Genomic DNA, 27700 nt, shown 5'->3' with positions numbered 1-27700 from the left:
TGTATCACTGAGGGAACAGTTTATTGTTCACGTGTAGGCTGTTTACAAACACCTGTTTCTGGGATCAACATTGAAGGGCTAGCTTCAAGAGGACTATCCGGTTTAATAGAAAAGAAAAGAACCATTTGCCCACATACAGTGAAGTGGAGTTACTTATTTACTAATTATTATTTACTAATTTCTCCAAGATGAATGGATAAAAGAGAAAATGGCAACTCTTTTCATTTTCCTGATAAAAAAAAAATATACAAAATGAACTTGTTAGTGAATACATGGCCATGTCGGCCCCACCGTCTCTTTAACGTCAAGATTTACATGAATGCAGCCAAGAAATTCTGGTGTGGCAACTGGTAAGAGCCCACTCATCTGGTTAGAAACACAGTTCTGGTTCATTCAGTAGTTGTGCCCATATGGTTTCTGTGGTAATACATGACGACACAAAGGAGGTGTCTGTTAGATGTTACTACTGTATTTGGGAGTACCAGGAGGAACATCAAGTTTTCTGTACATTGAACTTGACCAATAGTAGTCAGTAGAGGGAGTCAGTCAGCCTGAAGAAACTGCTGCTCCTACCAATACACCTCCCGTGGAAACTTTAAAGGTCCCATGCCACATCTCTTCTTCATTATAGTCTTTGATATCTTTTGTCGGTTTTGCAAGATAATGTGTTAGAAATGTCCCCTTTTCAGATAATTCAAGATGGTCTTAAATGCCTGGCAGATGAAACAGGTGGATCTCTCATTAATATTCATTATGTAATAAGCTTTGCTCTGATTGGATTGCTTTTCTCCTTAATTTGAATTTGGAAAATGACCATGTTATTCGTGTACACAGTGGACTTATATTCAGTTTATTTGTGCTAAGCGTAACTTGATTGGAGGAAGGGCTCCCCTGGTCGATACCCACACCATTTATGACATTACTTAATAAAGGATTGTGTGGGGGGGTGCGTGCGTGTGTGTAAGTGTGAGGGAGAGCAAGACTGGTGTCTAATGTGGGACACCGACGCTGGTCTGGCAAGTTCACTGGGTCGTTAGCTTTTTAGCTATCTTTTTTACCTGTGCTGAAAAAAATGTCTTCAAGTATAAATATCTGATTATTACAGTTAAGTGTATCATATGTATATGGCCCAATCCCAATACAAACTTAGACCCTTGTGCCCTTCATTTGTGTCTTACCGCCAGGGGTACAAGTGTGTAGGATGTCCCAATTCTGCTAAGTGCTCTGTTGCCACCGCCCCCTTTGTTGCCTTGTTCCGCACTTCGGCTGAGCCCACATCTATGGCCCCTCAGCCGAAGCATATTACCCACAATTCATTGTGGATTTGACCAAAATAGCGGGAAACTGACGACATTCGGTAGAATTCCTGTACCTGTGCCGAAAAACTATCTCTTCAAGTGTAAAGCCCAATCCCAATACCCACACTTGCACCATACAGTCTTCGCTGAAGTGCACGCGTAGTCTGAGTGCAAGAAGGGGTTGAGGGTGCAGGTTGCAAGTGTACAAAAATTGGACAAAGTGTGGGTATTGAGATTGGGACTTACCTTTTCCCTTATGTCTCGGAGGCTCTGCAATTTTTGTACACTTGTAACCTGGGCTCTCAAACACTACATGCACTTTGACTACGTGTAAAGTTCATTGAGGACCATAGTGTGGGTATTGGGATTGTTGTGGGCCCGGCCCCGGCCGTGGTGCGGCTTTGGCGAGTTGGCCAGCTCCAACAGCGGTGGGTGTGTCCAGGGGCCCACTTGTGGCCACTTGCTGCCAACACGGGACGTGACGTCCGGTTCGCTGCGCACGCAAAACGATAGCGCATTTACCGTGATTACATATAATGCAGGGCATAACACAACATTGAATGCTGAATGTTTTATTGGGACGTAAACATGCTCAAGCAAAGCAAATAATCAGTAATACACAAGCATACACATGATACAAACTAATTACATAATGAACATCTCTAGGAACAATCATTTTACCTAAAAAGAGTATGATGTTGATTAAAAAAAGAAAATTGAAAGTGAATCCAGGATTAATATCAAGAACAAAATTAACATTTTATGGCTGAGAGAGATTATAGATTTACTGTATGACCAATACGATGCAGGATGTTGCAAACGCACTGTACAGTGGCGTGTGGATAGATAGCTGTATGTGCTCCAACAGGATATATGTCCGTTATATATACTTTCTGTGCATATTGTATTGTGTTGTCATCAAGAGAGTAGCTTCATCTTTATCTCTCTCTCTCTCTCTCTCATACGTAACATGAGAGATAACATATATATGCATATACATATATATATATATACATATATATATTCACACGCAGTGGGTACGGAAAGCATTCAGACCCCTTGAAATTTTTCATTTCAACCAAAAAAGTACATTTTATTTCTCATTAATGTACACTCAGCACTCCACCTTGACAGAAAAAAAAATTAAATGTAGAAATGTTTGCAAATTTATGAAAAAATAAAAAATGAAATATATGGTCCTAAGTATTCAGACCCTGACGCATTTTATTGAGTAGACCAGGGGCGGAGCCAGAACGTGGCTAATGGGTGGGCCCGAATATTTCCCTCACCGAGCACAAACCTCCTGTCCCGTATATTCAAATAAAATGACAAACTGAATAATATGAAGATCAGATCTTCCTTAGACAACCACAATTATGCCATTCTTAATATCCAATACCATAAAAAAACACAACGAAACACAAATTCAAAAATAATTGCATAATGATTTACAAAAATTTAAAAGTATATTTTTTTTCATCAAACTCACTGGGTGGGCAGTCTGTCAATCTTGGTGGACCTGTGCACACCCAGGCCCACCCATAGCTCCGCCCCTGGAGTAGACACACCCTTTTGAGATAGTACAGCCATGAACAAATACTTCCGGTTTGGGTCATGTTCGACGGATGCTTGGGTCACTTTTGTTGGATGTAGAATCAGACAGAGAGATCACTGGGGAGTCGAGCGATGGACTTTTATTATCTTTGATACATTTACTCCTGGGTTACAAAGCGAACACGATATGTTATATTTTGTGTATTTATTGAATGTTTGAGACAAAGGAATTATTATAAATATTGTTGTAAGCACTATGGAATATCTTTGTTTTAGTTTTCGCGGTACGAGGTGTGGTTCTTATCAGAGCTGGGCTGCGAATGCATGTGACGTAGTAAATAGTAATCGTAGTAGTAAAAATAGTAAATAGTTCTCCACGACGATAGGCTGTCACCTACGTGCCGACAAGTTGGAAGACTCCCAGACAAAATGCTAGCACAGATGAAGATGGAAAGTGAATTGCAAGCTTAGTTGTTTTCTCCGCGAGCAACGTAGGAGGAAACAGGAATCAGCAGTCCGAAACGTGAACATTTACCGCAGAGACACGAATGAAACCAAGGTGCAACTATGATGTTTTTAGCGTTTCTGCCTGGCATCAGACGGCCGCAGAGCTGGTACCTGCCTGCCCAGACCCTTTGGCGAGCCCATCTCCTTGAGTGGCGGCCTTTGCGGGGGAGGGGCTTGAGTGCCGTTGTCTCCTCATAAAAGGGAACACACTGAAAAAAATGGAGAACGGAAGTAAAGGTCTGTGAACGTATAAGGCATTAAGGGTGTGAATTAGTGTTCTTATTAAAGCAACAGTGCAAATGCATATGTGTTCTCACCTTTTCTTTGTCTCCTGTGGAATAATAGCCCTGGCCAGCATGTTCTTGTAAAGATCAGATTTAAGATATCTGGGATAAGAGTCCTACACGAACACAGAGTGAACACGGACATCAGACAACATTAGCACAAGTTGTTTCTTTAATTCAAAGTTTTAAAATGTTAAGATTCCTGATGATACATTTTAAGATTCACAGTGGTGTCCCTCAGGTTTAAATTATGGGCCCACTGCTATTTAGTTATGTTGTAAGACAAGTATCTTTAACTCCAAATTTGGCCACAATATGAATCATTTTGAGCTTAAACGTATATTTACAGAACAGGACTTATTTAAAAATATATATTTCTGCATAGAATTTTTAGTTTTACATTTTTAGTAAACAATATTAAATCAATCAAATTAAAATGTAGTAATTTACTGCCTTCTAATTGTAGCCACTGAAAAACACTGACAAATACAATACAACTTTAGCGCATTTCATAACAGCTACAGCTGTAACAAAGCACTTTACATTACAACAACAAAATGGCAATAATATAACAAGTGAAAGCAATACATTTAAATACATGTTACTATATACAGTAAACACCGGAAATATAATAATAATAGTAATAATAATAATAATGATATAATATTAGATCCGCCAGCCCAGACCTTCTTCATGAGGAAGTAGATGTGCATTTGCGCGTCATCCATGACAAAGCGATGAGGGCGTTGGATGCCCTCTAAAGTCGTAGCCATGGTTTTACTGTCAATGTTCACCCAGCGGGCAGCTCCAGGCGCTAGGAAGTTTCTGTTTCACATTCAGGAGAGCAATTGACACTAAAAGGGAAGCATCAAAATGTGTTTTTGTGTGAGTGTGTGAGTGTTCTTACTTGTATATATCTTCCACCTTCTCTATGATCTTGGAACTTTCTCCATGTCTAATGTCCTCACAGGCCTGCCAGAAACATAAATTCTCCGCTGATGAGAGAAAACAAATGTTGAGGCTGAATGGAGGCAACAAACGATTAGACACTGGATGCAGTGAAAGTTTCAAAAGAAACTACACTAAATAGGGATTACAACCATATTCTCTTACCACTAAATTCTTTCTCCAGGTAAGTCATGAATTCTCGTCTCCCCATGGTGTCAATGAGAAGTGCCATGAAGCTGAAGCTCCAACGTTCCACTCGGAGGCGTGTCGGGGTGGGCACGCTACTCACAGAAAAAGAACATTGATTACTAATTATTACCCTAAGCTTTAATTTATTACTGAAAGTAAAATAGCGATGATTAATAGTATAGACTAATGTACTAAAATGCTAGGCTTTTAATGTATTTCCCCAAATGCAGTCATATATAATGGCCGGTGGTGTTATTCACTTATAAGTACGGGTAATTAATGCCATATCGCAAATAGTAGCCCCCTTGTGTGTAGTACTGAGACTTCTGCTAACAACAGTCTTGGCTCGTCAAGGCCAGCACATCTACTTGAGATGCACTGACCTACATTTAAACTAAATTCTGTTTCATAAAGTAGTTTAGAATAATTGATTCCCAACCATCTATTCCCTGGTTCCAGTATACTGTACATGCATGCAGTTGGTGTTTTTTTTGTTTTGTTTTTTTTCGTCCAATCAGATTGAGAATCCATAGTGCTGGCTGATGTAACCTAAACTATATTAGCAATGGGACCGTTTCGCTATTGAATCATATTTCACATTCGCCTGATAGGGCCAGCTAGCTGGCCCACAATTACGTCAGCATTTTACCGAACTCTGGTTTTGTAAAAACAATGTTCGACTTGCAAAACAAATTTCACTTAATTGGTCAAATGATTGTTTATTCATAACAAATAATGTATCGTTGTCCATCTACCTATGCCAGAATGTTATGATGATGGAACAAATATTAGATGGCAGAAAATATATCATTGACGTGTATCCACTTTTTGCGACAGATTTGTTCGATGGTGTGTTGTGGGATTTTTCGAACACAAAATATGTGCATTGGCTCAATAAAGTTTGGGAATGAATGTCTTCTACCAAGCAACATGAACAGGTTGACTGTTTAGACTATGGTTAATGTGCGTATTGTCTCACATATCTGCATTCATGGTCCAAAGTGCGGTGTCATCAGAGATCCACGGATTACTGGGAAGACAACCCTGCATAATGGGATCGTGGTTCTGGTACTGCTCGCTGAATTTCAAAAAACTGCTCACACACAGACACAAGGACACACATACACAGTGTATTATTGTATTAGTGCTTCAGATCATAGGAGTTAATGGGCTCTAATTCCAACTTGCCTCAGGAAGCATCCATTAGTGGCTCTTCTAGTGAGAGCACTAAGCCTTCCTCATGTGCCAGTGTAGTTGTATGTGTGTATTGAAGGAGCAAAATTCTGATCATGAGATTTTACATCGATCTGAGCATGCGTGTATTTGAACCTGGCTCACTCTATGTATCTGCATGTGTCCCGCCATTAGTGCACTACACACCTTTCCAGGCAAATGGATGACTTGACACGGTTTCTTCCGAGAGCCCTTCTACAAGTTTCCATCTGTAAACACACACACACACACACACACACACACACACACACACACACACGAAGCATGTGAACAAAAAGAATCCTTATTTAATATGCTTAATAAAGACTGTGTAAATGATACATGTTACCTCTCTTTTGTAGTAATCACTATTCTAGATCTGTTCAAGGCAAAAGAAAAAGCACGAAAATCATCAATAACTTAACTTTATACTTTGTGTAATACATATTATTATACTTTATTAAAATGATTTACCATATATGTGTACAATTATTTATATATTCAGTATGTATAATTTGCTTATGTCCTTATTTAGAAAAAACATGAAATTCTCATGCTGTATTTAAGATTTAAAAAAACACCTGAGGGGATAAGCAGAAAGGATAACAACAACAACTGTCGTAAGTTATTTGGACTTACTTTGAAACAACACCGGCAGCGAATAAGAGGGGAAAAACAAACAACATTGATAGAGATTGGCATTACATTTGACAAATATAAAACTAGAAGTCGAAAAATGTACTGTGACGCCTCCACCGACCAGTGTGACTCGTAAATTGCAGTTACTTGGCCTTTCTGGACCCATGTCGAGCACATTATGCACCCCGGGCTGAAAGAAAACAACAAGCATCAGCACATTAATAGCGTGTGTGCTTTGAGTGTGTGTGCGTGTGTTAATACAAAATGTGTGTGAGTGAGCACTTAGCCCGCTCCGAGCTTTCCACGCCACTGGCTTAGACTTTTTATTCCCAAGTTTCCCTTTCATTTTGCGCGTGCCCTCGTTCCTAATTCATAAAGGCAAGACAAGATGGACTCCCTCTTCCAAAGACTTGTCCTCAGCTTCCCTCTTATATCTACCGGAATATTACAAGAACTCACCATCACCCATTCCCATACACAACCCCCTCCTAATGCCACCTCACACTATGTTTTCCCTTTCAATTCTATTAAGATCATAGAAGGAGAAGAATGGCAACTGAAGAGCCATGATATAATACATGTAGATAACATCATATAATGTATATTATGACCCCCCCCAGCCTCATGCTCTGCTTTTTCTCCGTGTTCCACCCCAGCTGTCAGTTGAAGCTTTTACCAGATGGATTGAATATTTCATGCAGGAGAAAGATTGCATTGAAGCTGAAGAATTACAGTGTCCTCTGACTTTATATAAGGTAGGCAGGAGGTTACAATTCAGTGTTTTTCAGAGAATTGCAAAAACAAGGTAAAATAATTGATGGTATTACTTATGTATCTAAAGATACACTTGCACATCTATTGCGTTTCAATCTAAGACTAGTATCAATGTCGCTGAAGTCATAAAAGTCAACCAAAATATCTGAAGAACTAGACCTCTAAAATAGCACAAAGCTACAAAGTTCTAAAAAGTTATGCCAAAAATAGTTCAGTCTCATAAGATTTTTGCTTCAAAGAATTGACTCCTATGAGTCTTTTGGCTTTTGTTTGGCTTTTTTGGTTTTACCGTTTCCTTTACTGCATCTCAGTTGAATGTGTAGGTGCACTTAATGGTGTGCCTGGTGAGAGTCAATGTGGACCTATCTTCTTATATAAATAAGGGTACATTTCACAGACAATACCAGAAGACCTGAAATATGGATTTACGGCGACAACATGTGCAGCCAATGCAGACTTCAAAACTGATTTGTCAACAAATATAAGTGCCTTGAGAGTGCCATACTTGGTGGCTAACTGCTTCACTAAGGCTAAAAAGTCATTCAATATTGATGAAAAAAAACCTGGATTTACAAAAATAACATTTTGCTCTCACATCCAAAAGAAACTCTTACAACGACAAAAAAAAAAAAAAAATCTATAACCCCCAAAAACTCTCACACGACAAAAAAACTCTCACATGCAACAAAACACTGTCACACACAACACAAAACCTCTCACAAAAAACAAAAATCTTTCCTTTGCATCAAAAAAACAAACACGCTTGTCAAAAGTCTCTCGCACACAAAAAAAACCCCTCTCTCGCAGGACTACTACTGTCACACACCATAAAATTCACAGTAAGAAACCTCTCACTCACACTCTCTTATTCATCTGGAACCCTTTTACGAAAACAAAACTCACACTGAGAGAAAGAAAGCATTTTAACTTTCACTAAGACAAAAATAAAAGGTTTCCCACAAAGGCAGCTTTTTGTGTGAAGGTTTTTTCTTTCTAGTAAGGTTTTGGATGAACAAGAGATTTTTTTAACGTGTACGAGTTTCATGTGTATGTCAGTAATGTGTTTGAGTGAGAGGTTTTTGTGTGAGTTTTTTTAATTAGTAAGAGTTTTTTGGGGTGGTTGCACGAGAGGTTTTGGGTGTGTGTGAGTTAGTGGTGAGTGCATAGTACGTATATTACCTTAGCAGTGAATTATACAGGAAATGAAGAGCTCTTTTCCAAAATGCCAAATAAAAATAATAATGTTGCAGACTTAATTAACATTTGTTGAACATGGTCAGCCTGACCCAATGCATTGTTATAAAATTCATCTTTGTGTTTAATATGTAGCACGTCGGCCTCACAGTTCAGAGGTCGTGGGTTCGATCCCGACTCCGGCCTCCCTGTGTGGAGTTTGCATGCTCTGCCCGTGCCCGCGTGGGTTTTCTCCGGGTACTCCGGTTTCCTCCCACATTCCAAAAACATGCATGGTAGGTTGATTGGACACTCTAAATTGCCCTTAGGTGTGATTGTGAGTGCGGATGTTTGTTTGTCTCTGTGTGCCCTGCGATTGGCTGGCAACCAATTCAGGGTGTCCCCCGCCTACTGCCCGTAGACAGCTGGGATAGGCTCCAGCACTCCCCGCGACCCTTGTGAGGATAAGCTGTGTAGATAATGGATGGATGGATGGTGTTTAATATGTGTATAACATCACCTTCCAAATATAATGACTTCAAGGGGAAGTCAAACTAAAGATTTTATGAGCCCCCACCAATCTAAACACAGCATTCTGATTACAACTGAAATGGAATTGAAGTGGAATATGAGTTAAGAAGCAAAATTCACCTGTTTTTATCCATCTCAGGGAGCGGCCATTTTGTCACTTGCTGTCGACTGAAAATTACATCACAGTTGCACAGGGCTCAAATAACAACCAATCACAGCTCACCTGTTTTCTGAAGCTGAGCCCTGATTGGTTGGGCAACCAATCACAGCTCACCTGTTTTCTGAAGCTGAGCCCTGATTGGTTGTTACCTGATCCCTGAGCAACTGTGATGTCATTTTCTGTTGACAGCAAGTGACAAAATGGCCGCCCACAGAGATTAATAAAAACGGATGGATTTTGGTCTTAATTCGTATTCCACAAATACAATATTAATCTGATTATCAAGTTTAGACTAGTGGGGCTGCATATAACATATTAATGTAAATATTTTGGGGGGGTTGGCTTCCTTTATAAGTGTAAATATAGTTGGGGGGGTTTCAGAAAACACTAAAAACTGGACTGAGTACTGAATATATCCTATTCATTAATCATGAATAGTTTTAATAATTTTTGCATGATCTGTTCAACTGAAGATGGAGGCATTTTTTGCAGATCCATCCATCCATTATCTGTACCGCTTCTCCTCACAAGGGTCGCGGGGCGCGCTGGAGCCTATCCCAGCTGTCTTTGGGCAGTAGGCGGGGGACACCCTGAACTGGTTGCCAGCCAATCGCAGGGCACACAGAGACAAACATACGCACTCACAATCACACCTAGGGGCAATTTAGAGAGTCCAATCAACTTACCATGCATGTTTTTGGAATGTGGGAGGAAACCGGAGTACCCGGAGGAAACCCACGCAGGCACGGGGAGAACATGCAAACTCCACACAGGGAGGCCGGAGCCGGGATCGAACCCACGACCTCTGAACTGTGAGGCGGACGTGATTTTTTGCAGATGATTAAGGCAAAAAGAAAAAAAGTTTATGTTAAAAATGTTAAAAGGTAACGATATATAACATGTTAAAGGACAGAATAGTTGCATGGCTACATAGTACAATTAGTGAGAGAGAACATACCGGTGGTCTGTTGATGAGCCAGTAAGCCTGCTCCTGACACTCCAAAACAATACGGTCAGCCTTCCGCCTCTGTTTGGATGCTCTACGCAACAAAAACACTGTGAGATTCTGGCCGGGCATGTGTGTGTGCGTGTCATTATTGTGTTAGTATTGTGTATCATGTGTGTACCTCAGTTGCTCTCTGGCTTGCATCACCACAAAATCCCAGGTGTGGTTGATCCTCTTGTGCAACAGACTGTACCGCTCCTGAAAAGGCAGAGGCAAATGCTGAATGTCTGACCTTTATAATACTGCTTCAAAAATAGATAACCCTACAAATCGTCTTACCTTTTCATATTCCATCAACTCTCCTTGTTTTCTTATGTTCTTTTTAGCCAAGTAGATTGCTGATGGGTTCAACGAGAAAGGAGGAAATGATAATATGTTGTTACATCATCACTGCTTAATACCATATGTGTCATAGTCTGTCTTTTGTGTTTGGTTTTTGACTTTAGTTTCATGTTTTTCCTTGTGTCCCTTTGTCTGTCTCTCGTTAAGTTATTGAGTCTTCTTCTTCTAATGAAGTTTTATGGCGGTTGGAAAAAAAAACTGTCAGGTACATTACCACCACCTACTGGTAAGGTGTGTGAACCAGGTATGCCGCTAACCTATTACCCCAGGAAAGAGAAAATTAACAACAACATAATAATAATAGTAACAAACAAATAAACACACCTACCCTATATTACACTTTCTTAAATTCTCCTAACCAATTCTGTAGTCTTTAAAAACCAATATAGAAGTTGACAACTTTTCCTATTTTTCAGCATTTCAACTCAGTTTTTTTTTTCCTATTTTCCGACAGACAGAACAATTGTCTTCTTTCCCTGTTGAGTTTTGCGCAGTGCAAAATGACATGTTCCACAGTTTCTTCCTCTCCGCATTCACAGTTCCCTGACTCGTGCTTCCCTATCTTGATAAGTGTACTATTCAATTTTGTGTGTCCAAATGTAATCCTTGATAATACTACTTCCTGCATTCTATCTCCTTCCTTCCCACGCTTTTCAGCAACCCTCCTCTTAATACTGTAAAACCACCTTCCTCTACTTTCAGTATCCCACTGCCCTTGCCATCTCTATCAATTTCTGTTTAATCCCTTTCACATTCACTTCCATTTTACTAACCACCAATTTACAGTATATCTGTATCAGATCTCAATGTTGCGCTCTTCGCTATTATATCCGCCTCCTCAACATGAGCTGGGACCCAAAGCAATACAACTATCAACACCATCATTTGTATCCTATACAATATTTGTTGAATTTCCAGTATCAGATCTGGTCTGCACTCTGAGTGACTAACCTGTAATCTGTTTAAATTATTGAGTCCACCTGTGCTTGCCATCCTCGTCCCTGGTGTAAACCAATCAGCTGTGTCTTGTCCAGGTGTTCCTCGTTGCCTCGTCAACTTGTCTGTACTTAGTTCCCCGCTTTCTTTCGGTTCGTTGTCAGTGGTCATCATTCTGTTGTCGAAATCAACTCAAGTCCTGTCCTAATGTTTGTTTAGGGGTTGTTTGTTTACTCAAGCACAGTACATACAAAAGAAATAAATGCCAAACTCAACACTTGTTCTTATACTGGCTGTCAGCAGAAACACACCTGTTCCCTTTCAACGATGTATATCAAATGTTTCAAAGGGGTATGTAGTATTACTTTGCCTCTGTTATAATTTGTTTTATTTGATGTTTAACTTCTTTTTACACTTGTATGACCATTTGAAATACTCTTCCTTCATGCCTGTAGAGGCAATGAATGTTTTTGGATGAAGTGCATGCATTGCTAATCAACTTTTTGGGCCCTATTTTGGTAGAGAGGTGTCTGCACGCTCCGGATAAATACGGGCGCATCTCTGTTTTTGTGACCTGCGCTGCACATCGCTAGGCGTTCCAGCATATGGGCGTTTTCACTTACACTCCCTTGGCGCATCTGACATTTTGGTGATAAAAAGTAGACCACCTGAAAGCAGGTGTAAATGGTAGCACCGGTGGTGTAACTCGATTTTGGTGTATTTGATCGAGGCACAGGCAGACAGATTTGGCGCACCAACTACCAGAGACACATTTCTTGTGTGTTTTGTGTTTTAATATATACTTGGCCAATAAATATGTATCTGATTCTGATATTCTGTATAATAATATTATAAAGCTTTTTTTTTTATTGAACAGCTTGAAAGTCAACCACAATAACGAGTCTGGAGATTCTGCACCGTCCATGATATTTGCACTCGTGTGATTAACCCTAATAAGACCTAAACCTTCAGCTTCTTCACTATACAGTAATTTCACTTACCATAGTCCAGCTCTGAGGCAGGCCACCGAGTACTGGTCCAGAAGTAAGGAGTCTGAAAAAGAATTTTTTTGCAAGTCAGTCCTCACTGTAGGTGAGATTCATCAAAATGAATCCATGGATGCGGAATGAAACATACCTGGAAGCGGTAGGGCGATTCATCGGGACGTAGCACAAGCAATCGGGGCTCCTTGAGAGGGTAAATATAGCCAAACCTCACCAGCATGCCTCCAAGGTGCAGAGCCTCTGGGGGATTCACAAACCTGTCACTTTATGCACAAATCCCTTGGGTGATTTTTAACACTAGCCCTCAAAGTGTATCCTCAATAAAAGAATCGGTACAACATTTGTTTGACACTGGAAAAGATTCGGCCCTATTTTAGTGCCATTGCAGTCCAACTGTGCGCATGGGTGGCCTTTTCCTTCTTTCTGTATATTTGTGGATGGGCGCAATTAGAAATGGGCGTTTGCGCCATTGTGGGAGCGAATATAGCCGACTTGATTCCTGGCCAACCGAAGGAGAGGCATGCTGCGGTCTACATGGCGGAAGCCTAACGGACTCACTGGAGTCGGTCCAGGGGATTGGCGCATGAAGTACGTTTATAAGGAACTGCACGAAGTTCGCCATTTGCAGATAATGTAAAGTTGACTGCTATAAGGTGGCCACCTTGTGTGCCTCTGTGTTGGGCTTGTCCCCATTAGTGTTACAGGTAAGCTTGAGCCTGTCCCAGTTGACTTGGGCAAGTCAGTCGGCAGTCAATTGCAGGGCACATAAACAAACAATCATTAACACATGGACTATTTTGAGTCCTCAATTAACCTTCCATGCATGTTTTGGGGATGTGTGAGGAAGCCGGAGTACCTGCAGGAAAACCCACTCAACCAGAGAAATTGTAACCTTCACACAGGAGTTTCGGAACCAAGATTCAAACCCAGAATGTCAGTAATAACAGCAATGATGTATCTTACAATGGTACTGTGGACAATCATATTTTATGGATGACCCCTCCCCCAATTAGTCCATTAAATTAAAGTTCCACTTTACATTATTTTTACTTAATTCTTACCACTACTACAAATAACAATAACCTATGTAGTATAATTTAATCAGTTCCTGATGCCTCCCCCCCAATCCCCCCCCTCCCCCCTACAAGAGCCAATGCACCACAATTTTTTCCAGCCTCTAATTGAGTTGAGGAACCATAAAGACTCCCAAGGGGTGCAAATCTCCGCATGGGATCTTAATCAAGTCAGGTCGCCAGGTGAGTTAATCAAACTTGTATCCTCTGGAGTGCGCATTCCTGTTTACTGGAAACAGCAACCCCATGATACACAAATGTGACTTCTCCCACTCAGCTGGAGAGGATGAGCACCATATCCAGGCAACACACAACAAAACATAGAAAATACAATACAGTAAACCTCTGCTCTTTATGAGAAATATTAGGGGCCAAGCCCTGTCTTTCCAACTAAGTGACGTCAAACCAAAACGGTTTGTAAGTGTCTATAGGTGCCACAAGATGATGGTGAAACTTTTTTTTTATTAGACAAGGCTGCGGCCCAAGAAAATGAAGTTTTCTATATAGTTACTTGACATCAAGATGGTGCTGAAGCAATGTTTTTTATATCAGACAAGGCACAAAAACAGTGAATTCGTACTTTTTTTAGGCAAATAAAGTATAGGTTGCCAAAAGATTCAGTGAATAGGTGAATTCATGAATGCCGAACAGTGATGATGATGCAGCGGTTCTAATGAGCTCCTCACCTTCTTCGCATATGTTGTATTTGTGGATGAGCCACTCGATGATGTCATGGCCTGCAAAGTCACGAGACAGAGGGAAAGAGAGGCAATAAGAGGACAAACCTCCTCCCTCACTTGCTCTTTGCAAAGCACACTGTTCTCCAAAATTCATGACTGCATTATGCATGAGCACTGGGACAAACATGCTGCAGCGGGCATTTCGAAAGCACACACACGCACGCACACCTGTCATGGCGTGTGGGATGACTGTTATAAGGAGCCTCTGGTTTCTCATCTTCACGCCCATGTCTGGGTCCTGCATGGCCACAATCACTTTCTCCATCTGGACACATAGTCACATACATGGAACTTAAACACACCATGCAGAACATAATAAACAGAGATATACACAGGAGGAATATCCCATTCCTTTATGGGTTGTTTTCATCTGAGCAGGTTTTGAATTGCACTGGGGTCAGTCACAGTTACATACAGTATCATCCCAGAGGTCATGCTGTCACGCCTAAATACAGTGTTGTGGCATACAACAATCACATCTTGACACTAGATGTACTGCTTTGCATACTGCTATCAATCATGGTTGATGTTTGCAGCAGAATTATTGGCCACACACGGCAGGGATCACTGCAGGGTCTCCACAACAAATACTAAAATCAGGGACTCAATCCTGTCCATCTAATGATTCCCATCCATTAAGCATTACTTTATGCCATCTGGTGACCTCCCTAGACCTCACTGGGCTTAAATTATTAGATTCAAACACTCACTCTGAGCAAAAGCTCCATTTCTATCTGAACTTACTCATAGGACGCACAATTTATATTTGAATGATTAATTTCACTGTATCCTTTTGCGGTATTATGTACAGTGCATGTCTTATCAAACTGAATTAACTATTTTCATCTTTTTGCTGCAAAACCCAATGACTATTAATGTCAATTATTATATTCTACAATTACTGCCTAGCAAATTCTCTTTTTTGGGGGTTGGGGGCAGTATTGTCAAACATCCTTTCTAGTTTTTGATTAAGCAACCTACTTTTATTGTTTACTTTTCAATAAACCTTTTACACAATAAAAAAAATGTATGTATCGTGGTAAATTCAATTTACATTTAACATTGAAAATAACATGAATTTAAAAGTTTAACTGACAAATGAATTAATTTAACTCATCTCATAATTTCTGTGATTCTATGTATTGTTCTATTTCTTTTGGTCTCATGCACCTGGATCATTGTGCACTGATTTTGCAGGTGACAAATGTTCAAGCTCATGCCAAGGTCAGAGAATTTTTGATTACACTTTCTGTTGACGGTAAATGGTAAATGGTCTTTCACTTGTATAGCGCTTTTCCACCAATAAATCCATTCATCTATTATCTATACCGCTTATCCTCACAAGGGTCGCGGGGCGTGCTGGAGCCTATCCCAGCTGTCTTCGGGCAGTAGGTGGGGGACACCCTGAATTGGTTGCCAGCCAATCGCAGGGCACACAGAGACAAACATCTGCACTCACAATCACACCTAAGGGCAATTTAGAGTGTCCAATCAACTTACCATGCATGTTTTTGGAATGTGGGAAGAAACCGGAGTACCCGGATAAAACCCACGTAGACACGGGGAGAACATGCAAACTCCACACAGGAAGGCCGGGGCCGGATTCGAACTCACGACCTCTGCACTGCGAGGCAGACGTGCTAACCAGTCGAATACCGTGCCGCCCGGTAAATAAATTAGTTTTTTAAAAGCAGTCTTTCATACCTTTCGAAAACATGCCATTTGTTCCCGGTGCCAGCCTCCTCTAGCCAGGGTGTTGATGGTCATCTTGTGTGCTGCTTGGAGTAGCTCCACTTAGTGGATGGGACAGCATGAAGTGCGAGAGAGTGAAGCGATGGCGGCGGGAACGCGCAGAACAGCGTGCACGCCGTTTCCACTTTGCCATCACGCGCGCCCCAGTGGCGATAAGAGAGGATTAGAGGATGCTGGTAAAGTCACTAATTTGAATGGATAAAATATTCGATATAAGAAGGGTAAAGCAACTGTACGTGTTTTCATACAGTTTGTGTAATAAAAATACATGAGTAATCATTTATATTGTCATGTTTTATATTGGTAATGATTAGCACTGGTGTACATAAATACATAAATAAACAAACAAACAATTACCGAACTATTTTATGGAGCATTTTCGCACTGAAGACAGTAGTTCGATTGATTTTGCCCCATTTGCTCCAGTTTTTCTGTTGTTACACGCTAAGAGCTTTCCAGGAGAAGTTTATGTTGTATTACTTGTTTTCTTAGTATTCGTGGAGTGCAATGAACAACGTCTTCCCCACAGTGCAGAGGACGTGTGTTCGTATCCTTCCCCAACGATGGCCAACAGGGACAAACGCGTTGCAAACGGCCGAACGGTGCGAACCCCCAAAAAGTGATGCAAAAGGTAGAAAAACACGAAAACACTTGCAAGAAAAGTTATTTTACCCTTATCGGCCACCGTAAAGCGGAGTATCCGTGCTAAGGGCTCTGGCCTTTCAACCTTCCTGTGTGGTGTACGTATACGTGTTCTCTCTGTGCCTGCGTGGGTTTTCTCCGGCTACTCGGTTTCCTCAACATGCATGCTAGGTTAATTAAACACTCTAAATTGTCCCTAGGTTTGAATGGTTGTTGGTCTATGAGTGCGTGCAATTGGCTGCCAACCAGTTCAGGGTGTCCCCCACCTACTGCCCGAAGTCAGCTGGGATGGGCTCCAGCACACACACATCAGATAATTGATGGAAGTGCATGAACAAACTGTCCGTTTGCATGAAAAAAATGAAAAACTGTGAGAAAATGTCCATATGCACCATTTCACAACGTAATAAAGGGATCCATTATCTATATGCCACGTAAATTCAACTACATACTATGCTGCTTTTCCTACCTACTCTGCTTTAATGCAACTGTACAAAATCTAGTTTTCGTAAAATTTATATGTATATATATATATATATATATATATATATATATATATATATATATATATATATATATATATATATATATATATATATATGATTTCTTGCACATTTTCAAAATGTCAAATTACATACAAAAAACGCGAGCATTTAGAGGGAATACTAATAAGATTTTTGGATTCTACATACAAAAAGGAACCTTGTCTGCAAGCTGAATTCTCGCGGTATTTTCCGAATTTCGAAACTGCCCCAGAAAATGTTGTTGATTACTTTACGTAAGTTTTTAATGATGCAGACCAGTGTAATAATCATCAGAATTAATAGTAGTAGTAGTAGAAGTACAATTAGGCATATTTATATACTTTTACACCATGTATGATGTAACCATTATTTGTATTTCTCGTATTCGTTCATATTTTGCAATTCTTATTGTAAAACCACTGTACCATGACCAACGAGGCGAAGGCAACAATTTTGTCCCATAGATGTTTCCGTAGTACCAGGAAGTTGGTCCGGCCGGCGATGTTTAGAGGCCATTCACTCGTCTCAGTCAATAACTTAACCAATTTTCTGACTTTCACCCGAGGTAAGAGCTTATTTCAATTCATTTGATATATCTTTTACTACGATGTCAGTAATTAATGTGCAAGTTGTTTTTGTGTAATGGAAAACGTTGACGTTAGCTTGATTTGCTAACATTAGCTGAAGCAGGATGACCGACACTTCTTGGGACTCAGAAAGTGTAAATAAGGAAATCTGATCCTAAATACTTGAATGTGAACATCTGAACTTATTCATTCGTCGTTTGGAAGAATGCACTCTCCAAGCGAGCGTACTGGATTCTGAAATGTTTCGATGTCATTACATAGTACATGACAGGGACTCATCTCAACAATAGATAAACATGCATGGGCTCAAATTCCAAGATAAGCACGTGTTGACCATGATAATTCTCAAATATCGACTAGCCACTACTGTGAATGTAAATAACATAAAAAGTCATACTGCTTCTGAGGGTGGGGTTTGTAAAATTAAATGTGTGGGTCCACCAGGTAGAGATGGGGGACATACGTCAGTCCTTGTTGCCTCGTGATGTGCTGAGTGCTGCCAAGGAGCTGCTGTACCACTTGGACATCTACATTAGTAACCAGGTGCAATCGGGTAGGCAGCCCCCTCAAGTGGACACGAAGACCTTGGAGCTGGTTGAGGAATTCATCCTGCATGCACCTAAGGAGAGAAGTGCACTGACCAGAGTATGGCATGATGCATTAACAATATACACAATGTTGATTTCAAAACAGGGGACTGATGAACACGTTATTTTCTCTCAGAGAATGAGTGCACTTCAGGAGCTTCAGCTTCTGGAGATAATGTGCAGCTGTTTCCAGGAACAGAGCCGTGATACTGTTCGTCAGCTTATGTTCTCCGCCCTCTTCAGCCTCCAGGGAAACCAGGCAGATGACAGCCGCATGGCACTGCTAGGCAAGCTGGTCTCCATGGCAGTTGCTGTCGGCAGAGTTCCCATCTTAGAATGTGCTGCCACCTGGCTGCAGGTGAGCATTTTACTACTAAAATACACACTGAGGTGAGACTCTTTGTGCTACATGTGTACAGTTGTACAGTATTATTATTCGTACTTTCCTGGTGAATGCTTTTGTATATGAGCCATTTAAATGTGGTTCTTGTGTTTACAAAGCACACATGTTAATCAGTTAACAAATATTCACTCAATGAATTATTGTAAAGAAAATGCAGTGCCTAAATCTATTACAGTGGCCCAAAAGAATTAAATAATTTTGTATTCCAATAACATTGGAATTCCAATTATCGCTCTAATTTACTAACTGCTAAGAGATAATTTCTTTGCTATAATTGCAACAAATGTGAACAAATTGATATCTCCAAACTCGCATTTCTTTTAGCCACAGTCTCCTTCAGTTCTTGTTTGTTTTGGGAGTTCTTTTCCTTTCGTCACCAGTTTAGCTGGTAAATGCATGTTCTATGTATTTAAGTGTGGGATTGAATCAAACCTAAAATTGTTGTCTCTAACTAACTTCATTCCTTGACTGAACTTCTTCATGTACGGAAAGTGGAACATAATGCTTTTTAGATAATATTCTTTTATGGTACATCACATCACAAACAACTGAAATTTGTCTGGGGCAGTACATTACGTTAATCTGCTGCCATGTTTTTCTGTTTACTGTTTTAATTCAGGGACAGCCAGCACAAATAATTTTCAGAAGAAATGAACTGCAAAATGTCATATTCAAAGGCCAATGAATCGAAGTGTGACTTTTTTTTTTTTGTTACTGCTTCATCTCTCTGACTCTATGTTTGTCTGCCAGAGAACCCATCGCTTGTACTGCGTGCGTCTGGCACAGGTGCTGGTGGACGACTACTGCAGCATGATGCCAGGTTCAGTGTCCACCTTACAGAATATCCACAGTGCCAGTCCACGATTCTGCTGCCAGTTCATCACTGCTGTTACCACCCTCTATGACTTCTCTTCAGGTTTGGGCATGGCAAAATACTAAACCTCATGTCAAAATACCATATCTCCTACTGCCGGGATGGGGGCATTATTTTTCTGCAAAAAAACCCAACCCAAAACCCACTCACGATACTTGGCATTTAATCGTGGGGGCAACCTTTATGCATACAACTGTATTAATTAAATTAAAACAACGTAGCAATTAACAAACACACAAATACAAAGGAGAACTCTCGCAAGGAGCTGCTGTAGGCCACAACTCATGCCCAGACGCTCAAACTGAACTAACCAGCCAACTTCACTCCAGCTCCTATGTTACTCATGAGACCACACGCCTCAAAAACACACATGAATACTACTTTATGTACAGTAAATATAATTTACAAAACTAGTTTGTTTCCCCTTTGATTTATACTTTTCAGTGCTATTTTTCTTTATTAAGAATACCCGGAAAAGATAAATAGCATTAATTTCAATGGGGAAACTTGACTTGCTATATGAGTAAATTGAGTTAAGAGATTGGTATGAATTAAACTTGTCATTTATTTGGGTACCACTACTTCATATTTTTAGTCAGTGCCTTTCTACAAATACATACAGTGTTTTGACACACAATAAGGGCCGTTTTTTGTGCCCAGCTCAAGTCTTGTTCAATATGCGGTCAAACTGCCCATAGGTGGAGTTTTCTTTCTTTTGGTATTTCTGTAGAGTCGCACAGTTAGAAACAGGTACAGTATTTGCTCTGTTATGGGAGTGAGCACAGCCAACTTGCTTCCTGGCCAATGCTGGCGGTTCCACTCATTCCCTTTAAATTTAGCACTGAAGAGGGAGACGAGGTACATGGCTTAACGACTCGTAAGAGTCCATGCAGCCGACTGGCATGCGCAAAGTATGTTTAAAAGGAACTGCAAGAAGATCTCCCCATGCGGATGATGTATGGTTGGCCGCTGTGAAATGGGCATTTCATTTGTATTGAACAGGGGCGTAACGAAAAACAATGTGAATCAGAAAATCGGTTTTGATTTAAAAGATGTGAGTGCATCCAGTCGAACTAAATTGAATCTTTCCACTTTCAAATTTACCATGCTTGTATCATATCGCAGCCCATGTATCGAGATACGTATCGAATCGTCTTTTATTGGAAAGATGCATACTCCGAGTATTGAATCTCAAGTACCTCTTTTAAATTAAGCCAAGAAAACAATTTGTGTTTTTTTTGCCCTTCAGAGGAGCTAATCCCTCCTCTAGAGCTCCTCCAGATGATTGTGTCATGGATCCAAGATGACCCTCGCCTCCTCCTGGTCACCTTCCTGAACACGCCCCTGTCTGGCAGCCAGCCAATCAGCTCACTTGATGTCACACCTCTTGGGGGGCTGGTGCGCTGGTGCGTCAAAGCCCCGCTGGGGTACAGGAGGGACAAGAAGCAGGTGTCTGTACACAGCAGCTCAGAGAGTGAGCAGGAAGTGGCAGGCCTTTTCTCGGCACTCCATTTGAGTGTCCTACAGGTCAGTGTCGTCTGATTTGTTGTGTATACATAGATGCACGCATGCAACTAAACATAACCCAGCTTCACCATGCATGCCATTGTCCATTCCTTTTTTAGGTCTTCATGCTCCTGCCAAACCTACTCAACGAGAAAGGCATTTTCGGTCGCCTGGCCCTTGTCCAGATGGACTCCTTGGCCTCGCTGACCTCCGACCTTTCCCGGCAATTGGACCAAGCCGACAAACACACGCACATCTCAACCGCTGACATACATGTGCTAACGCAGCTAGCTTTGGACAGGCTGGCTCAGGCCCTGCAGGTTGCCATGGCCAATGGAGCTTTGCTCTGCTCGAGAGGTGCGTGCGTATGTCCATCCTCAGAAAAAACGGTGCCAAGACTTAAGGTTTAAAAATAGATTTGAGACTTTATGTGATTTAAAAAAAAAAAACAAATGAAGGTCTATTGCAAAAATTCATCGACAGATTGCAGCTTTGTTCTTAGGAATCAAATGAACATTTACTTTATTGTGTAATCGTCTTGTCACCTGTTTCTGATGTGCTGTTGTATTTTTCTCACAGATGACCTGAGAGCCATCTGTTCACGCCTGCCACACAACAAGTAAGAAACCATCTGCACCATATGCATATACATATACACATATATATATATATATATATATATATATATATATAGATATATATATATATATATAGATAGATAGATAGATAGATAGATATACGTACAATAATTGTCTCTGCAATTTAATGTTTCTGTACAACTCTCCATGTTATTGACAAGCACTATATCACATAGTCATGTTCCTACAAATGCTTCATCTCATCAACAATGCCCGTGTAGAGTACAAAATATTACTGCGAGTACACAGATGACATTTAAAACACAAACACATTGTTGGATCCTCGATGCAGTGCGTCCTTTGATTTGTCAGAATTTCCAATTACTCTCTTTTGCTATTTTTTCCATTTAGATAACAAATAATATTATACAGTGGTGAGCATATGCAGATATGTTTTTGAACAATATCCACTCACTCGTGTATTTTCTTCGGCAGTTTGCTCCAGCTTGTGTTGTCAGGCCCAGTGATGTACTACAACAACATCCACACACCCCCTCTGGCCTTCAGCCCTCATGCATCCCACTCTCCCATAGCCTCGCACCCCATCCACCCAGCACACGCCCCCCACACGCCTCTGGCCACCCATCCCTCGCCCCATCCCACCTCCCATCCCCAGTACCCAGCTCAGCCCTTCATGACTGGGATGCCGTTTCCCTTCCGACCGAGCCACTGAAGGAAAAAAAAACTCTTGCCCTCTTTTGTGAGTTAAACTCATTCTTGTCTGTGTGTGTGCATGAAACCTGGGTTTGTGTGTATGATTAAGTGGTTGTACAATGTCTAATGTATTATAATGTTAATAAGCACACTGACTTCTGAAATCTGTGTGGCTAACATGTTTCTCCAATAAATATTTTTGTACTCCATTTTAGCCATTGTGCTTTACTTCAGCCACTAGTGGTCGCTATTGTTTTATTTCTAGTTGGAAAGTTGCATCTTGTTCACCAGACGTGGAAAAGACAGACACTGGCAACTGCATTAGGTATGCCTGCATCTAACTCAAGAATTCTAAACAAAGTTTTATATTGGTAATAATGCTCGATTTTGAGAGTTATTCATTTAACAGTATATATAACAAAACACTGTGCAATGCAAACTACAAACATGCATATTAGTAATAAACCATGCTTTATAATTGTAAAAAAAATATACACCATTTTTTGGTACATTTGTGTAAATATACAAAATACGTTGATGACAGTGTAGGTTTTTAAGATGTGTTTAATGTATTTTCTTCAATTGTGAATATGTGCAGAAGACAATGTATTTTCTTCTTGTCGCCCTAAATGAATTCAGCAGCATGAACTACTCGTCCACTAACTCACAAGAAAGATAGTGCTTATTTATTTATTTATTTAGAAAGAGGCAAAGTCCATAGTAGGACAGAACATAACTATATAGTAGCAGTTCAGCCCCTCATCAATGGGAGTTATTACATAACCAAAGATGTCACAAGTGTCTTGGAGCTATGCCATGTGCATATGTTTGGCCTCTGTTTTGAGACAGATAGCTAATCATTAGCCTTCAGCGCACCCTGAAAAGACGACCAAACCCCTGGACCACAAGCCGCCTCACCCAGGCAGAGTTGCATCAGCCGTTGTAGTTCTTCAAATGTGATAATGTGGTCTGACTGCCACTGACTTATACACATGACAATGTAAAAGATCTCAAGATGAGTTGTTAATTTATTCCCGCCCCCATAGTATAGATGATCAGCATTGTACAAACATCCTAGTCGTGCACGCGCATATACTTTATATGTGTATACATACAGTACATATTTGTATAATCGCCGCTGTTCTTTATTTTGGTGTATCACAATTTAGAATATCACGGAAATTTTCATTTATTTTAATATCTCAATTTAAATAAATGAAACTCAGATTCATTTCAGAAGACCAATTCCTAATTTTTATTAAAAAATAACTGATTATATGATATTCAAGAGATGGGGAATTTCAGGTTAATTCATGACATATGTCACACTGTGTGAAGTGAATTCATGTAAGGAGTTTGACTTTACTCTCTCTATTTTTTTTTTTACCTCCAGACTACTACTCCAGACTTTGAGAATCAATATGTTGAACCACTGCAGGTTTCCATTAGTAACTGCAAATAGTTACTTATTGGATTTTGTCTCAACTGTCGCATAGTGAACTGTTAGATTGTAATGACTGAAGGGTGGGGAAGAGATAACGAGATGTTTTTTCTGGGATAATGATACGCAGGGGAGGTGACACAAAACGATACTATTCAAATGAAAAAGGCGGGCTTGAAGGGAATATGTTCAGTTTAGGAGTGGGACAGTTAAGTTTCTGCTTGGTCAATTCCTTGAAATCCGCAATTTTTTAAAGGTAAATCAAAATGGTATTTCTTGCTATCTGATATTTCCAAACATGATATCAGCACGCCCCGCGACCCTTGTGAGGATAAGCGGTATCGATAATGGATGGATGGATGATACTTGTGTATTAAACCCGAGCACACCTCCCTTGATCTACAGTATCTGTGTCTACACATGAAGATTAAAAACAGCCAGTTTTCTGTGTCTGTGGATGCGTCTCAGGTGAAATCGTATTTGTGGCGGTTCCTCCTATGCAGGTGTGTGTCAGTTGTGTGTGACTGGCCCTATCAGCAGCTGCAGAATCATCATTTCCTGTGGGAGCATGACATTGCAATGTGAACAAGACATCCCGCGAAAAGATAAGGGCGGGCCATCTTAAATACAGATGAATTTAACTTGTACTTTTAACAAGGTCACCTGTGAAATCAGGTAGTTTTAATCAATCTCAATTTTTCATAGCAAGGCTAATGTTGAGTGGTTTTGGTCTTTATCTAAATCCAGCTGCTTACCAATACATGTGAGAAGCTCTGCCTGTTAACCTCTAACGTTGGACGAAGTTAACAATTGAACTACACAACAGAGAAAAACGTTTTCCAGTATGTTTCAAGCAGATCACCTCAGCCTCCAGGTACTAAGTAAAGATTACACGCAAGACATGTAAATCCTCTTTGACCACTCTACGGTGGCTTCACATTCCAGGCCTTTGATGTATGAAACTATAACGACACCTAATTTAAGAATGCAGCTGAACTTTCCATGTTCTAAATCAAGACAGTATCTCAATTGGGTGAAACTGTCTCTTTCAAACAGAGAACAGAAATAAATCTCAATTATATCCACTCTTCAGTTATAGAGGGGAAATTCTTGATATATTGAAGGCGTTGCAAATTACAGTTAGGTCCAAAAAGCATTTGGACATATAAAGAGTTGTTTAGGATATTTGCCTTTAGGTGCCACCACAATGGACATGAATTAGACCAAACAGGATGTGATTGAACTGTAACCTACAATCAATAAATGCTTTTGATAATGTAAATACAGAGGGTTTATATTAACAAGCCCAAAAACATCACCTCCAATGCTGTGTAATCAGATTATTTGGACAGATGCAACCAATGCCAACTTCCTATCAAATACGATAGGGAGAAAGAAACACACTGTTGCCCAAGCCGTAAGCAGAATTTGATTTTGTTCCCCTTTCATTGTCCAAATACTTAGATCAAGCTGTATTTGATGGGTGAACTGTACAGTACTGCCCAGCCTGAAAAGGAATGATGATTTCAAGTGACAGCTGTGGGAAAATGATTCAAACCTGGGCCATAGACCACCTGTCTAGATTCCGAAGAAAAATACATCTTAGCAGCTTGGCACCGAGTGAAAACATCCAGTGGAATGATGGACCCCAAAGCTTTACTTTCCATGTAAGGGTTTTGGTGAATAATACATTGTGGTGATGGCAAATAAATACCAAGAGTAAATAAGAAAAGTGTTTACAAAGATTAATTAATAATTTACCATCACTGGTGACTGCTTTGCCACTCCCCACCAAACATAACCAATCATCGTGGTGACTTATTTGCCATCCCTGTCTGCAGGAACACACCCCTTACTCAATATTTGGTCCCTTTCTTAACTGCTGGCACATTTTGTGTGTATCTGTGTTGTTTTCCTACAGGCAGTCTTTCTACAAAACATTTTACGAGGTCACCAGAACAGAGGGTGCTGGTTTCCAAACATTATTCTTAAAGGGACACTCTAACAATAAACACATTCAATGTTTTGTTTCTTTCATTGAAAGATGAGGGAGTTCACAACTTCACTGGAAAAAGTCTACACCTCTCACTTAGTCAGCAACCCGAAGACTGCTTTAAATATATCTATACTTCCTCTCGTTCGTTCTCCTAAAGGTGATATTTTCACAGCTGTAACAAAACTCAACTGTTCCGTGGATTCTGGCTTGCCCCGTATTATTTTGGGTCACATTTCAAGGTGAAGCACTGCTTTGCCCATTTTAACCCATTCAAATGCATTCATTGGAATCAATCCCAGAAGTTTTGAAAAGTAAGATTTTACAAACATTTGAAACCTAATATCCTGTTTGTAAGGATGATATGTCAGTAGAGCACATTTTAAAATGTTTATTTAATCATAAAAGTTTCATCCATCCATCCATCCATTATCTGTACCGCTTATCCTCACAAGGGTCGCGGGGCGTGCTGGAGCCTATCCCAGCTGTCTTTGGGCAGGGGACACCCTGAATTGGTTTAAAAGTTTCATTATACTTCTAAAAAAAATAATAGACTTTTTGAGGGCCTAAGCATGCCCCCAAACCCATTAATTTTTGCAAGCATGTATCACGGTGGCTTGCAGAGCAAACTCCCCAAACTAACTCAGTAAAATCTCATGGAAGTATTTATGGTGAGATATGGAGTTAAAAAAGAGCTAGCCCTGCAATACTTTAAACAGTCTTCACAAAATTGGGTGGACATGTCTAACCATGACATCATCACGCATGAAAAAGTCTTTATAGGACCCATGCCCGACTTTGAACAGGTGTGAAAGCTAGTAGGAGGAAAGTTTTGCCTATGTCATGTAATTTTGGTGGAACATGTTGTCTAAGGCCTTGTGAGAATAAGCGATATAGATAATGGATGGATGGATGGATGTTGTTTAAGATCATTTGAACGATTCGCCATTAAAAAAGGCTATGCGACTTTTTTTCCCAGCACATCAAGTTTTTTGGATTTTTTTATTTGAAAGAAAACAATTTTTGACAGTACGCAAAACACATATAAAAGGGTATTTTTTTGTTTTAGCGCCATTTGTAATTTATGAGTGCACATTGCCGACAAAGTGGCTAGCAATTCTCACTCAATGCTCAATTCTTCCAAGGATACTGAGAGACCGATACACTGATATCACAGTGACTTCTGCTGATGTGTGTATGGATAAAGTGATTTTAACGTTTTAAGTAGTCAGCTGCACTCTTGTGATGAGTTTTTGTAACCCCCCTTTTTTCATGAAAAACGCTTATTGGCAGTATATCTCTGCTTATTCAAGATTTTTTGGGGTTAAAAAAAGTTGGTGTTTTTTTCCCAATGACATCGAATGGACCTAAATTATTTCCACTTAGTTCCATCCTCTGTGAAACACAAAAACAAATCTAAACAATATCGGCATACTGTTTGTCAATGTCATCACACAATACCTTGTGATGATGATTAGTATGGCACTGATGCATTTCTAACATGGTTAGTGTGAGACTTGATCAATTTCAGTTTAAACCATTTCATCGAGTATTCTGTGCTATGTAACTCAGAGGTTGAACTTGTAATATAAGATAACTTATCAAAATAAAGTATAAATGAAACAGAAGGTTTCTGCGTTCCTTCACTCACTGGGAAACTTGCTAGTGGAGAAACTGTGAAGCAAGCCCTTTGCACCTTCAGCATAAAAACTTTGGAGGAGGTTGTCAG

At 40.2% G+C, this 27700-nt stretch overlaps 2 protein-coding genes across 2 annotated transcripts; one reads left to right on the top strand and one right to left on the bottom strand.

Moving 5' to 3' along the window:
- Positions 1–2977: 2977 nt before the first annotated feature.
- rgs11 (regulator of G protein signaling 11) lies at positions 2978–16343 on the bottom strand. Its single transcript, XM_086043703.1, has 17 exons — positions 16075–16343; positions 14539–14635; positions 14317–14367; positions 12691–12797; positions 12555–12606; positions 10555–10613; positions 10397–10473; positions 10228–10309; positions 6753–6821; positions 6342–6365; positions 6161–6222; positions 5760–5873; positions 4757–4872; positions 4551–4638; positions 4330–4468; positions 3677–3759; positions 2978–3568 (listed from the first exon to the last, which is right to left on the bottom strand). Exons 1-17 carry the CDS (start codon positions 16135–16137, stop codon positions 3448–3450), a joined length of 1404 nt encoding a protein of 467 aa, XP_085899829.1. The 5' UTR covers positions 16138–16343; the 3' UTR covers positions 2978–3447.
- A 1273-nt stretch (positions 16344–17616) lies between these two features.
- On the top strand, positions 17617–22746 carry ints15 (integrator complex subunit 15). Its single transcript, XM_086044165.1, has 8 exons — positions 17617–17853; positions 18320–18520; positions 18599–18820; positions 19616–19781; positions 20989–21266; positions 21365–21602; positions 21825–21864; positions 22319–22746. Exons 2-8 carry the CDS (start codon positions 18326–18328, stop codon positions 22554–22556), a joined length of 1377 nt encoding a protein of 458 aa, XP_085900291.1. The 5' UTR covers positions 17617–17853; positions 18320–18325; the 3' UTR covers positions 22557–22746.
- The last annotated feature ends 4954 nt before the right edge of the window (positions 22747–27700 follow it).

Source organism: Filicampus tigris, chromosome 10 (genome assembly GCF_054856515.1).
Source record: "Filicampus tigris isolate MCC_2025a chromosome 10, RoL_Ftig_1.0, whole genome shotgun sequence".
Classification (NCBI taxonomy): domain Eukaryota; kingdom Metazoa; phylum Chordata; class Actinopteri; order Syngnathiformes; family Syngnathidae; genus Filicampus; species Filicampus tigris.
This window is presented reverse-complemented; position numbering and strand designations above follow the sequence as displayed.